This window comes from Larimichthys crocea, chromosome VIII, assembly GCF_000972845.2.
Source record: "Larimichthys crocea isolate SSNF chromosome VIII, L_crocea_2.0, whole genome shotgun sequence".
In the NCBI taxonomy this organism is placed as follows: domain Eukaryota; kingdom Metazoa; phylum Chordata; class Actinopteri; family Sciaenidae; genus Larimichthys; species Larimichthys crocea.
The window spans coordinates 18,097,876-18,112,374 of record NC_040018.1 but is presented as its reverse complement, the minus strand read 5'-3'; the positions used below and the strand labels follow the sequence as shown (position 1 = coordinate 18,112,374).

The following is a 14,499-nucleotide window of genomic DNA, read 5'->3' as shown; positions in this document are numbered from 1 at the left end:
ACATGACAGTTTGTATCCGTAAGTGTGTTAGAGCACACAGTACATGAACGCAGGTGTGTGTGTGTGTGTGCAATTGTAGAATTTAGATATAACTGTGTGTTACAAAACGTTGATTGTATAGACGTCTGTAATTCAAGCGTGTAGACGTTTGTGTGTGTGTTTGTAAATGTATGCGTATCAGCATTTGTGTGTGTGCCAGTTACCTTCATTTTCACTCTGAAATGCTGACAGACTGAACTGTTTCCAAATCAGATGCAGTGCTCAACGACAGCAAGCTTTTGTTTTTGCATGCAGCAATTCCATTACCAGCAGTTTTCATTATTTTAGCATAGTGTTTGTGCGTGTGCGCGTTTGTGTGTATCCTGTTTTAAATTTGATGAAAGGAATCTTCTGCTCAAGTCAAAGTCAGGTTATCTTTCCCCACAAGAGAGTTGAACACACACACACACACACACGCACACAATGACCATCCTAATGCTGTACATTCACATACCCAGGTGACAATGTATACACACACTGATACAACCCTCATGATAGCACTGGTAGTAGCACTGGACTGACCACACATTTATTCACACTCTGATACAGATATGTGTTTGCTTGAGCACACACCCTGAAACTCTAAACATGCACGCGCGCACACTATGCCATGACTTCCTGTAGTTCATCCATCTAAAAGCTTTCTGCTGTCCTCAGCATGCCAAGAACATTCAGAATTCCCAGCCAACCAAAGAGATGACTTTTCTGGGATAATGACAGGACAGTTAGACAGGCTCAAGTGAATTAGGCCTTTAGTTTTCTCTGAATATTGTATTTTGAATGAACAACCCAGAACTTAAATCAAACACTTATGTTCCAGGTCACATGGTCTCCTCCTCTTATTCCCAACGGAGAAATCCACAGCTATGAGATTCGCCTCCCAGAACCCCACGTCTTCAATGATGGTGGAAATGCATCTGAGTTCAACATCACAATTACGGACCTCATCCCATACACAAACTACAGTATCACTGTGTTGGCGTGCTCCATGGGTGGTGGACATGTTGGAGGATGTACAGAAAGCCTGCCCACTACAGCTACCACACTACCAACAATCCCAGAAGGCCTTGAACCACTGGTTGTCGTGCCAGTCAGTGAGTCTTTCCTGGCCATTTCCTGGCAACCGCCAAGCAGGCCCGATGGACCTAACATCAGGTAACATCAACATCACATACCACTGGACTTAGGTGGCATTTCACATTGCAGCTTAGTTATAGGTATATGGTATGGGTGAAGGTATATTTGGAAGACAGTGATATGCAAAGAAACAGAAAAATCGTCTTGTTTTTCTTTCTCATCAACATTGCAATCAGCCCGCTTGTGAGTAATACTTTTATAGTACAACATTAATCTGAGAAATTTGAATTTTAGGAGTTTAGGAACAAAAAATGTAATGAATACTCATCCTTTTGTAGGAGTAACAAAGTTTACTGTAATTACATTACTACTGCTAATGTTTTTCAGTAACTGCATTACATTCACTGGACCTGTGGAAATTATATTAATGTGTTGCAAATGACATTTAGACAAAAATTATGCTTCATTGCATGAAATAATGCACATCAATCAATGTCTGTCGAGGAAAATCATTCTATTGGCCCATCTGCCAATTTTCTGGGTTGTCTGTTAGTTAAGTGGGTAAACATGTATTTATCAGAAATTAGTCAATGTAAATATACAAATATTACTATAAAATCTACGTACTGTAGTATCCAGGTCAAATTTACCTTTCCACAGCACAATCCATTTCCGCTATGAGTCAGTGATGCATAACTGCTTTCAAAATGAATCAAACCAAACAAATTTTTTTTATTGCTTCCCAATGGTTGTAAAACTTTAATCAAGTTAAAGAAAAGTAAGATGAAGAAAGTTTGTAATAGTTCTGAACAATCGAATGCCCATCCAAAATACTAACACTAATTATGAGAAGCTAATATGTGTGGATCATAATCTGTGTAACCTAGGGCTGTAAGTTACCAGTATTACCGTAAACCTCGGTGAAATTTTATGCGATATGGGTGTAACTGCTGTGAAACAATCAGAATTTTTTATTTTATTTCGCTGATTAACAGCTTTATTGAGGCCGGCATTCGCTAACTGTTATTGTCACTCTGTCTGTCTGTCTGTCTGTCTGTCTGTCTGTCTGTCTGTCTGTCTGTCTCTCTGTCTCTGTCTCTCTCTCTCTCTCTCTCTAATCATCGGACACAAATCAAATTAAACTTTTTCGTGTCACTATTTTGCGGCGTAAATTGCGAGTCAGACTCAGATTTAGAAGCTGGGTACATGAAATATACAAGGTGAGAACACAGACACAGGTAGATTATCAGAGTTTAGTCCGTGAATCAAACTGGATAGTCTCAGCTTCAGAGACATCGCAGGCTGGTTTGACCGATCTGAGTGTCTGATTGCCGAGTGTGACAAAAGACGAAATCTGAGGTCCGGGCGTATTTTGGGTTTCTTAAGAAACTTTACTTTTATTTCATTTTGATAAGATTTTGGCTTCTAATGTTTTAGTATCATAAAAAAGTCACAAGATTTCGTGAAATTATTTCAATGTATGTGTTTTTTGGACATTTGTACAGCAATTATCACGATATCACGATAATATCGTTAACTGTGATAATTTGGTCACTATAATCAAGATGTCAAATTTTCCATATCAGTACATCCCTAGTGTAACCAGTATAACTTTAATCAGAATTGACCCTGTATTTTTATTCATTAACTGTAGCCTGAAGCTAGAAACCAGACAGTAAAGACTAAATCCACACCAGGTTGTTATTGAGAGACACATTCTGGAGATGTTTATTGTTGCCGAAAAACGCAAGCAAACAAGCAGATAGGAACACGTTAACAAGCTGCTAACATGAGCGCCCTGGTAATGAGCTAAGTGTTGTGTGTTTTTTAATCAGTGTTTTCTCAGTCTTAATGCACATTCTGGTCCGTTTTGTTCTGTCCTGTTTTACTCAGTCGGAGATTAGGCCTAAAATAAAGGTCCATTTTCCAGGCAGGCAATTAAAATGCATGAGCCTGTCTCTCTGTTCTGCTCTGCTCAGCTCTGTGTGTTTGTCTAAGTGGGTTGGTTAAAAGGCGGCATTAAGCCCTTCTCTTCTGATTACAGCAGAAATTAGCATCACTGTGGGGAGAGGAAAACACAAACCCTGCAGAAAAAAAAACAACAGAGGGAGGGGTGAGATACAGTGAACGCAAAAGAATAGAGATGATGAAAAACAGCGGAAGAGGAGGAAATGAGCGATAAGGAGAAGAGTTAGTTCAGAATTGTGTGTGTGGTTGTTGGTCTTTATGCCTGTGTGTGTTTCCATGTGGGTGTGTGCTCATATTGGTGCATTTGTGAACACGTGGTGTGCATTAATGCATTCCTAAACATCCCATCGTGTATGTTTCTGTTTTCTTTTATTCAAATTTCCCCTTCAGATACAAGTTGCTCAGACGTAAAACCCACCAGCCCCTGGCCATTGCCACGGTCCCCACGGTAACAGCCACGTCCCCTCCCCCCTCTGAAGATCTCCATCGTTGGCTCCATGTTTACTCCGGCACCAAATTGTTCTACCAAGATAAAGGCCTAAGCAGGTGAGATTACTGAAATGAGCTCTAGAGCAAATGCCGGCGCCGCAGCAAACCGTGTGTGCAGAGCCGATCGGCGAGCTACCGCTGATGCCGATCTTTTAATACCGCTCAAAGATACATTAAGCAAATATCCCAAAGAATTAAATTGTTTTTCACACAGCGTCCCCTAATCTCAGTTTGGCACTTGGTGGAAGCAAATTTTTTCCCTCCCTCTATGCTTGCTAAACGGCTCTAGGTGTACTCTTTTCAGTTCTGTGTCTCTACTGTGCTTTATTCAAGTAGTAAACTGACAAACTTTTGAATGTGTCAGCACTTCTCACTTTGCAGTATTTTTTAAATTAATGTCCTAGAAAGTACTTTATGAGAGAGCAATTTGTTTGTGTTTAATAAAAGGCAAAGTAAACAAAATAGCTGAAAATAGACATGACTGAAATGATCATCCTTATTTCACTTACAGAGCATCATCATCATGCCTGTTATTTTTCTTCCATCAATGGAAGACTGATTTTCAGTCAAATCTGTACTTTCACCATGATATTCAGATTAATTGTTTGTTTGTTTTTTTCTTGCCCAAGCCATTACTGAATAATTAATAGAAAAAAAACAACTTTATTGTAGCCCTCTTATGAAAACAGCAATGTTGTCTCTCAACAGATTCACCCGTTACCAGTACCAGTTAGAGGTACATAATGACGTGGGCTACTCCTCAGGAGAGATTGTAACCGCTGTGACTATGGCGGGGCTTCCCCACCACCCTCCATCTCTGTCTGCCCACGCCATCAATCACACCTCTGTACAGGTCAACTGGACACAACCCTGTAAGATTACTCTCTCTCTCTCTTAAGCACACACACAGTCTGCCCAGCAAAGGTCTTTTAATGGCCATATATATTCCGTGAAGATTGTTCTGTGACTTGACAGTTCACCAAAAAGTGCAGATAGAGACGATTTTTGTTTTTTCAACTGTTCTCTTTGTGTCTTTCTCAGCTCTGCAAGACCTGCAGGGAGAGGTGGAATCTTACTTCCTGACAATAGAGTCGGCACAGTCAAGTCAAATCTTGACTTTTCCCGCTGAGATCATCTCCACAGTGATAAGTGACCTCTGGCCAAGTACGACATATCAAGTGTCATTACAGGTGTCGAACGGAGCACATAACACATCCAAAGCAATAGTTAATGTCACCACAGAAGATGGAGGTACGTGTTTATTTGTGTGTTCCTACTTTTAGATACATGTGTGAGGGTGTTATTGTATATGTATGTATGAGTGTGTCGTACGTAAATTCAGTACATCCAACAGAAGTGTCTGTGTTAATGCGCGCTTCTCTGCAACTCTGGTGCTTCACAGGACATGTTAAACACATCATGTAGTGAGGCATGAAATCAATACACTGCGTGTGTAAGACAGATTTAAGGTGTTGTAAAATGCTTGTTGGCACCACATGCTGATAAACACACACAAACTACACACAGCCACACAAACAAGGCAGCAAACATGTCTTATGCGCTCTTTAATTACTATAATTTAAAATACAGTAAATTGAATTACTAAATCCTTTCCTAATAAGTTAGTTCAGATATTCTACAGGAAAAAACATCTGTACTAAAATAAGTTAAATATTATCTGTCCCGTATATATTAAAAATCTGCAATGACATCTTTACAATACACCTCTTTAATAGAGCCTCATCTGTTCTCTCTCTACATTATCTGTTAATATTCATAAAATGAACTACGGAGACTCTTCTATCAGAATGTAAAATCTGGAGCTTTGTGAGTGCATTAAGTAGAATATGAGCAAAGTATATCAGTTCTTGGATCTACTAGTATTTCCTTTTTCAGGCAGGGCCAGCTTTTACCATCTTCAGGTATGAATCGCAGAGGCTATCCAGCTGTCATCACAACTTTTCTCTCCATTTCCCTTTCAAATTCTCAGCCCACTCTCTCAGCTTTTAAGGGTTATCTTTCAAATCACGCTATGTAATCATATGTCAGAGGCCACTCACTCTGTCTGTTGTTTTCTTTTATGTCTCCATTTTCCTCTCTGTCATTTCTATGTCTCCCCTACGCCCCTCACAGTTCTTTCGTTTTCAGTATAATCATATGTCAGAGGCCTCTCTCTTTCTCTCTAATCTGAGCAGTATAATAAAAAGTGCATTAAAAACATTAGAAAATCATTAGGTGCTAAAGGCAAAGCATGGCTCGTTTAACTGAGAGGGCTCTGGAGGTAATTTCATTATTTTATAGCCATAAGAGTGCACACACACACACACACACACACACACACACGCCAGGGCCAAATATATTTTAACTAATGCAGCTCAACCCTACCAACCATCCTAACATGGCCTGCAATCTATAGGGCAATGCTAACATCAAGACTAATTTGCAAGAAAAATGTGTGTGCGTGTCTGTGTGTGTATGAGTGAAAGAGGCTCAGTGTGCAGTATTGCGTTGATAATGCCATCCTGCAGTAAATGAAATGTAGAGCAGTAGGTTGGGTTTAGGTAAGTGCATTGGCAGCAAATGAATTGGGTTAACTTCTCTTAGCTGAGTGCGTTTTCACTTAGAATAATAGATGGAGTCTGTATGATTACCTGTCTCACACACCATCTCTCATATTGTCTTCCACTGTGTTTGGCACTTTTTTACTCACAACTTGATCTCCATTGTCATCGTAACAAAATGTTGCACAGTTAAACAATATTAACACATTTTTTTTACCGCTCTTTGACTTTGACTTTTATTATCTCTAACTTGTCCTCTGTCTGATGTTGTCCTTGTCCCCTTACTGTCTTTATCCTTCACTTCTTACCCTTGCCTTACTTGTATCATTTATTTCCTATATGTTACCATGTGATATTAATCACCATAAAACTGTGTCCTTTGTGGATGTGTTGAATGATAATTTCCTGGGGGAGTGAACTAAGGGAAATTGATTGAAAAGAAAGTGAAAAAGAGAGAGAATCTAATTACACAACACAGAAACGTAGAAGATGTCTCAGAGAAAGATTCACTATCACCTGAAAGACAGAGAAGACTGATACAGAATCAGTTTATTATTCTAAGTGAAAATACACTCAGCTAAGAGACGTTAAGCCAGTGTATTTGCTGCCAATGCACTTATCTAAACCCAGCCCACTGCTTTACATTTCATTTACTTCTAGACAGCATTATAAACGCAATACTGCACACACGGCAGACACACAGGTGCCCTTCCCTCCTAACACCCTGTCTTATATACACACCGACACACAGTGCCCGTTTTCTCTCTGTCTCAGACTCTCAAAGCAACTATCATTGTTCGTTCGTGTCATTGACCGACACAGTTGTTATATATATGTACATTATGTAAGTAGCAAATGTACTTGTGTCCATCTGTGGGCACATACAACTCCATTTGCACCTTCTGCCTTACTTTGCCCACATTATGTGCCATTTACCAGCAAAAGTTAAGTTGGATAAGACATAAATGCACTTGTGCCATGCACCAAGACTATGTGCTACAGTTTAAAAATTGCCCTCTGTCGCTCACACACATTCTCAAGCATATGCACTCCGGAGTGGTTTAGTGGTTAAATTTGTTAAATTTTTTGATTTTTGATCTCTGAATTGTTTGTCAGGCTGTGTCTGTACTTGTCTGAAACTTGTGTCGCTACTAAACTAACTTTAAAAGTAACTTGCATGATATTCAAAAAGATGCTCAGATTGAGAATGTTACATGTTATGTAAGGAATAATGCTTGACAAGGTGTCCGTTATTAAGAATTAATGAACGACGTAGAGCCCAGTGTGCAGTAGAGTCCATTAATTCCTGATTATGGGCACCTCAAAGGGCATTATCCCGCTTATAAACAATTTAGTGTGTTTGAAGAAAATGTGCTTTAGAAAATCATGACATCCATTCCATCTTTTGCAACTCTGTTCTTACGTTACTAGAACAGTCAAGGTTGTCCATTTGTAACTCTAACCCTAACCCTATCCTCAGAGCCAGAAGGGGTGTCTGCCCCAGAGGTGGTTCCAGTTAACAGCAGCACAGTCCGTGTGCTCTGGTTCTCTCCTCTAAGGCCCAATGGAGCAATTACTGGTTACTACATCTATGTTAATGATGTTCTTCATGGCAGTGTTGACAACAGCTCAGGGTCCTACCTGCTGGGGGACCTGCTGCCTTTTACTGTCTACAACATACAGGTACACACCCAAACAAAAGCAGACATGCACATTCAAACACACAAACATGTGCCTTATCTGCATGCTGCGCATGGTTTTGTATTTCAGGTGAAGGTGTGTACTGTATATGCATGTGTGGGGAGTAATGTTACTCCGACAACTACTGTGGAGGACCTGCCTGCCGACCTGGCTGCTCCCCATGCACAAGTGATTGCTCCCAGGTAATACAGAGTTGTACTTCAAGAGTAAAGGTTATCCCTGCTCACTGCTTGCTTACTGTTCTTGCTTAAAGGTCCAGTGTGTAAGATTTAAAGGGCTCTGTTTACTGAATATGGCATGTATATGCATAAAAATGTTTTCAATAGTGTATTTTTGTTACCCTAGAATGAGTCTTGAGATGTCATCATCTTTCATTGAGTCTACCATGTTTTTGCAGTGGCACAGAATAGACAAGCTAAACATTGGGCATTTTACTTAAAAGTTGTTTTTACAGCTTTCAAAATTAGAAAAAGTTACACTGACATTTTATTTACAGACAGATCATTCTAATGATATTTAAGAATCTCTGCTTTCCACATTTGACCTAAATCACAACATTGCAAATCTTACAGTCGCAGGGGAAGTGGTGATTTGTGGCTTATTTTTTGTCTGGGAGACTGTGGACGTTGTAACTCTGTGTGTTACTACACAGGTCTTCCCTCTGCCAAAGATGTCAGAGATAAAAAAGGGGAAAATCAATAGCGAGAAGTGTATAAAGATACACACACTCTGACACTGTAACTCAACTTTGTCAGGCATTAACCATGCATGAATGTGTGCTTGGGTATGACAAAGTCTTCTCCCGGTAGTGTGAAAGGAGTGTGAAGGAGAACATACACCCATGTCTCTCTCTCTTTTCTTGCCTTTCTCTCTCTCTCTCTCTCCCTCAGGGTGGTGAGGTTGGACTGGTCTCATCCGGGCAGACCCAGTGGGATCATGCTGGGCTATGAGGTCTTAAGACGGACCCTGAGGTCATGTGTCGTTGGGTCAACAGGGGTCACATCCTCTGTCGGGGAGCAGTCAGCAGGTGCAGGTGGTGTAAGATGTTCCTACCTGCAGTGTCCTGCCAGTCATGGTGTGTGTGGGGTGTCATGCTTCGAACCTGACATTCAGGTGATTATGTTCTGGTCATTTGATACTTTTTTTTTTTTTGTTCTATAATCCTATCTCATCTGCCCTTTTAACCTGAATGTGAGAGCCTCTTTTAACTAGAACTTAATGAGTAATCATTAAAACCTTCAGTGTACAACAACAATGTGTAAAACAAGATTGAAGTCCAGTGTCTTTGCTTTGGCTGCTCATCTGACACAGAGTACATTGTTGCTAGGCACTCCCTAAGGATATTAGTCATCAGGCCTCAGACACACACAAACAAAAACACAGACGAATACACACTAACATTTCCTCTTCTGAGTGCACACTATGTATGTGGGATGCACGGCCGTCCTCTCAGTGATCAATTTCTCTAAACAGATTAACTTGTCATCTGCATTCATTTCCTTCCTTGTGTCATTGAATGCCAGCCAAGTTGGCACAGTGAAACCGCCCGGCATACGTTTAGCCCCACGGCACCCAATGGCAAAAACAATAACAGCATTTAAGCTCACACATACATATACACACATACACACCTACTTAAGTATTGTAAGTGGATATATTTTATATGCTCAGTTTTATGTTCAAACTGTCACGCTCCCATAAAGTTACAAAGAAACTGTATTTCATTAGTGTCTTGTGTCTGTAATTAAATATACAGCATATTGTCTCCTTATGCTATTGTCGACAAAACGCACAGATGGTACTGTTAAAAAGTAGTTGGTTTGAATTCATCAAAATTAAGTCATTCCTGCATTCAAGACAGGAATCAGGATTATCAAAGCAAGGTTTATGAGTGTCAGCACCCAATAAGACAGCATTTTAACAGATTTTACACGATGTAAGGGACAAAGACAGCTATGTGTATGTTGTTGTGGTTGTAGTGTATATGAGGAATCCCCCTAAATAATCATTTATAGGCACTGTGGCCCTGCAAAGGAACATTATTCTTAATGGTTAAATACCCCTTCTTTGGCAGATAGTCCAATACTTTCAGTGCGCACTCATAACTATGTTTGCGTACGTGCATGTGTGTGTGTGTGTGTGTGTGTGTGTGTGTGTGTGTGTGTGTGTGTGTGTGTGTGTGTGTGTGTGTGTGTGTGCGCGCAATTGTATGTCAACCAGGTTTGCTGCAGTGGACTATTGTACACTAAGAAACCACATCACCATTGCTGTGAGGGCAGTTACCTGAGTTTGAGTAATACTTCCAATCCGGCCTGTTGCAATGGCAAACTGCTCCCAGCCCTGCCTGACCACCAGTGTTGTGGAGGATACTACGTTCATGTAAAAACCAGTGAGTTTCAAATCACTTCATTTGTTTACACTTACATGGGATTTGCTATTTTCTACTTGACTGGAGTTTACCCTTTTCCACATTGTTCAAGTGTTTCCTTCATCTGTCCTTGTCTTTGTAGATGAAAACTGCTGTCCTGACCACTCGCAGGGACGGGTCTCAGTGGGGCTGGGTGACAGCTGCTGTGGGGGGTTTCCTTACTCAGTGAAAGGCGGCCAGCTCTGCTGTAGTGGGAGCCTCCATGATGGCTATGGGGTCCAATGCTGTGGAGGCCGGATTGTAGACGATACGCTGGTGTGCTGCGGTGATGCTGAGAGGGGGGAAGTGTACACATATGCCTCAGGTTAGTAAAGGAAACACAGATACAAACATTACTTGCATCCACAGTTGTTAGAATATTGTTATATTTTAGTAGGATGGAGAGAATTAAATGACACTGAATTAAGTTTTTTGTCAGACACTGAAAGCGCGCTTTTTTGAGTTGATAGCCTTCTAAAAAGCAAAGAGAAACCTCTATTATAAAATTCAATCAACAAAAAGGCCCTTTGTTTAGAAAACTACTCTGTTCCAAAAAGGAATTCACCAGAGTTTCCTGGTGACGTCTTAATGTTTATGGAGGGAAAAGATAGAAAATCATAAGAGAGTAAAGCAAAGAGGGTTGAGGTAGACACATGGTGCAGGAACGTGGGGTCGTTTCCCTTTCTTCCTCTCCCGCAGTGTCCCAAAGCACCCGGATACCATGGCACAGATGGGACTGTGTGTGTGTGTGTGTGCGCGCGCATGTGTGTATGTGTATGAGTGTATGTGTGTGTCATTAGACATCTTTGTCATGGCAGATGATGATGAAACACACTCGGGATGGCACCGTTGAGGGCACTGCCAAGCACACAGCAGGACAAATACACACTCACTCTCTCTCCTTCACACAAACACATGCACACACACACTTTCACACATATAGACATATTACATGCAACCACACATACACACACACACACAGAGTCAACAGGGTGCCCTCGGCAGGGTTCGCTTAGTGTTGACTGCCAGAGACAGACACGTGGACTCTATTCATCACACATAAACAATGGCCCCATATGGACAGGCCTATAGTACTCCATTAGCCTATCCACAAACACACAGACGCACACTGGCACACACACACACACACACACACACACACACACACACACACACGATCCGCACAAACAAACAAAAGTTGCAGAAAAAAGCTTTTTATTTCAAATATCTCTACTCATTTTATGGCTGTTTGTTACTATTTGTTACTGTCCCTATTTTATTTGATGAATCTTCATGAATCTCTTTTAGTTATATTATAGTTATTTTATGTTTAATGATTATGATTATGTTTGTTAATTTGTTTTGACATGTAATTTGAGAGTATTCTACCCCTAGACACCATTATTTGTTTCGTCTCATCTGTTTCCTGTTCTCCTCTAAATCCTCTTTTCTCTTCCAACTGAGCAGGCTATATCGTCATCCTTCATTTTAGGTGGCCTCCTAAGGAGTGCATATGCTCCCCACTTCTTCTTCCTCTTAATCTCCTTCTTTTATTTATTTCACATCTCCTCCTTTGTCATGTTCTTTGTTACTTTTACTCAACTTCTTTCCCCACCTCTGCTGCTTCTTCCTTTGGCCTCTTGCTCCCCCCGCCCCCCCTCCACTCTCTTTATATGCCCCCTTCCCATCCACTCATCAGTCATTAGCGTTAGCTTCCCCATTGAGAACATATGGTATGATGGATCGTAGGGCTAGCGGCGCTAGCAAGGCTAAGGGCCATTTGCCGGGTGCACCGCACTGTCGGGGAGCCCTGGGGCCGGCGATGCAACCTCGACCCCACACGTCTGTTTCAAGACACTCACACTCACACACCCAACATGCACACAGCAACACCTATTATAGGAGAGGCTACTTAACCTTGGCATCACTCACTCTCATTGCTGCCTCTCACCATGTACAGGGTTTTGTATTTTTAATGATATAGTGAGAGACAGAAATGTGAAAGAAAGAAAAACAGAAGAAGGAAGAAATACAGTAATAAAAATAATAATTTACCTTCAATCAAGTTACATTGTAACAAAATATAAAACACAAAAAAGAAGAAAGTGAGAGAAAGAGATAGTGAAGACTTTATTTATTACAAACAAAATACATTTGGAGAAAACGCAATTGTAATGAACAACATCAATGTAAAGAAAGAAAGAAAGAAAGAAAGAAAGAAAGAAAGAAAGAAAGAAAGAAAGAAAGAAAGAAAGAAAGAAAGAAAGAAAGAAAGGGAACTGAGGTAAATTGCAGAAAAAAAGAAGAATTAAAAAATTGTAAATCCATCAAATAAAGGAAACTGTGAAAAAACAGAGAGAAAGAAGTGAGTGAAAGAAAAAAAACAGGAGCGAACGGAAGAATGGTGAAGAGCTAGATGGAGCAGATTAAAGGAGGAGTGAAGGGTATCCCATTGTGCCCAGCTGATAGACTAGGTTAGGCTGATGTGATTATGGGGTCCCTGAAGTGCGATCTATCACACATTACCGTCCACACTGTCAACAACCATACACACACACTGCAGGGGAACAGCAATGCCAGGAGACAGCCGTCTGGCAACAGATACACGTACCGGCTTGCGTGCACATGTGCACACGTAGATGTACACACACACACAAACACACACACACACAAACAAACACACACAACAACAAGAAAACATGCATGTGTATCCACGCTGACTTACATGCACATGTACGCTCATCCAAAAATATGCAACACACAGTGGCATAAGCACTCACATTCACAGACACACACGTGTGTTCAGAGCTGGCCTGTTTGAAATAGAAAGTGTATTTCAGTTTATTTCAGGTAAAATAGAATTAGGGTCAGAAACATTACCTCACCCAACCTGTCCTAAACAAACACAATAAACAAACACAAAGCTGAGTCAGTGGACAGTGTTCTTCTAATTCTTTCCTAGGTTTAGCTTTATTCGGCTTTAACTTGAGCAAATAACTTCTCCCTCTATGTCGTGTAAGTTGGTATCATTTGTGAATTTTGTTAGTTTGATATTTCAACCCGTTACTGTTATTAGCTTTTTTTAGTTTAGACTTTGCATCTAAAGCTATGAGTCAGATTTGTGCTTTCTGACTTCGGCACCCCACAGAGGTATTCTAAAAAAAGTCATCATGGCAGAAGACAGCCATGCATGTTGTTTCTCCAGCAGAAATCTAGGTGTGTTCACTGGATTTCTTTAATCTTTTACGTTTATAGTACTCAGTCTCAAGTAGATCTGACAGAACCAATTTTTAATTTCAGTTACTACAAGTTTCAACATCAGCCACGTAATGACTTGTACCTAACTCATGTTTCAGGTGCTAGATTTAGGTTTTAAGTCGTTTCTCTTCCAGTTTATGAGCATAATTAATCAATTGTGTATAGGTTTGTGCCTATGTGTCTCTATTTGAACTTAGCTAGTGGTTATATATTATTTTAACTGGCAGGCATAACTTCTATTCTGGCCAGTTTTAGTGTATGGGTTATTCTTAAGGTGGTCCATAATCCTTTCCTCAGCATTCCCTAGTTGTTATACACAAAATCTTCACGCTAAATCCCTCCTTTCCTAATCTGCCACTTTGTTTAACCAGCTTTCATTTCACTTTTGAGTAGATTAAATACTGTTTGTTTTGGGGCAAGACTGCCTCACTTTCATTTCAGCATTTCCTCCTGTGTTGCAGGTTCAGGACCAACTTTTAAGCTCTTCATTTACCCGTCTTTTCTTCTCTCTCTGAGTTTCTATGTAAGATGTTTAGCAAAGACTTAGGTGAGATTAGACGGTGTTTGAAGGAACGTGTGTCTTTGGCCTCCCGCTGCTCCCTGACTCTCCCCAAGTCCCCCACCTCACTGTGCACGCTCCGCTAATCATGTTCCCCTTCACGCTCTTTCTTTATAGTGTATAGTTCTTTAACTCTTCCATCTGCCCTTCAACCTTCCCCATTTCTCACTCTGGGTGCAGCCATAAATGCCCTCAGTTTTTCTTAAAGTAAGTGAATCTTAAAAATGTATGCATTACTTTAACTCCTTCCCCTACTCACTCCCTCTGTCCCAGCCCAGCAGGCCCCATCCAAACGTTCAAGGACAAATCTGAATATCCCTTTTCACCGTTTAAGTGTTAAAAGCCTGGCGGTGCTGGGGTGTTATCTTAACGCGCCTTGCCGTGCCATCATCAGAGCGCGTGATGAAAATGGCTGTGATGATGCTAAAAGAAAAAAAAGA

At 40.7% G+C, this 14,499-nt stretch overlaps 1 protein-coding gene across 1 annotated transcript in view; it reads left to right on the top strand.

Annotated features, from left to right (window-relative positions):
* Positions 1-14,499, top strand: part of ush2a (Usher syndrome 2A (autosomal recessive, mild)) — a 195,514-nt gene that overhangs the window by 118,700 nt on the left and 62,315 nt on the right. Inside the window, exons 56-64 of the mRNA XM_027281636.1 lie at positions 860-1,194; positions 3,475-3,630; positions 4,282-4,445; positions 4,615-4,824; positions 7,615-7,817; positions 7,905-8,017; positions 8,726-8,948; positions 10,056-10,224; positions 10,346-10,567. Of these exons, the coding sequence (XP_027137437.1) occupies positions 860-1,194; positions 3,475-3,630; positions 4,282-4,445; positions 4,615-4,824; positions 7,615-7,817; positions 7,905-8,017; positions 8,726-8,948; positions 10,056-10,224; positions 10,346-10,567 (1,795 nt within the window). The remainder of the gene's footprint in view (positions 1-859; positions 1,195-3,474; positions 3,631-4,281; positions 4,446-4,614; positions 4,825-7,614; positions 7,818-7,904; positions 8,018-8,725; positions 8,949-10,055; positions 10,225-10,345; positions 10,568-14,499) is intronic.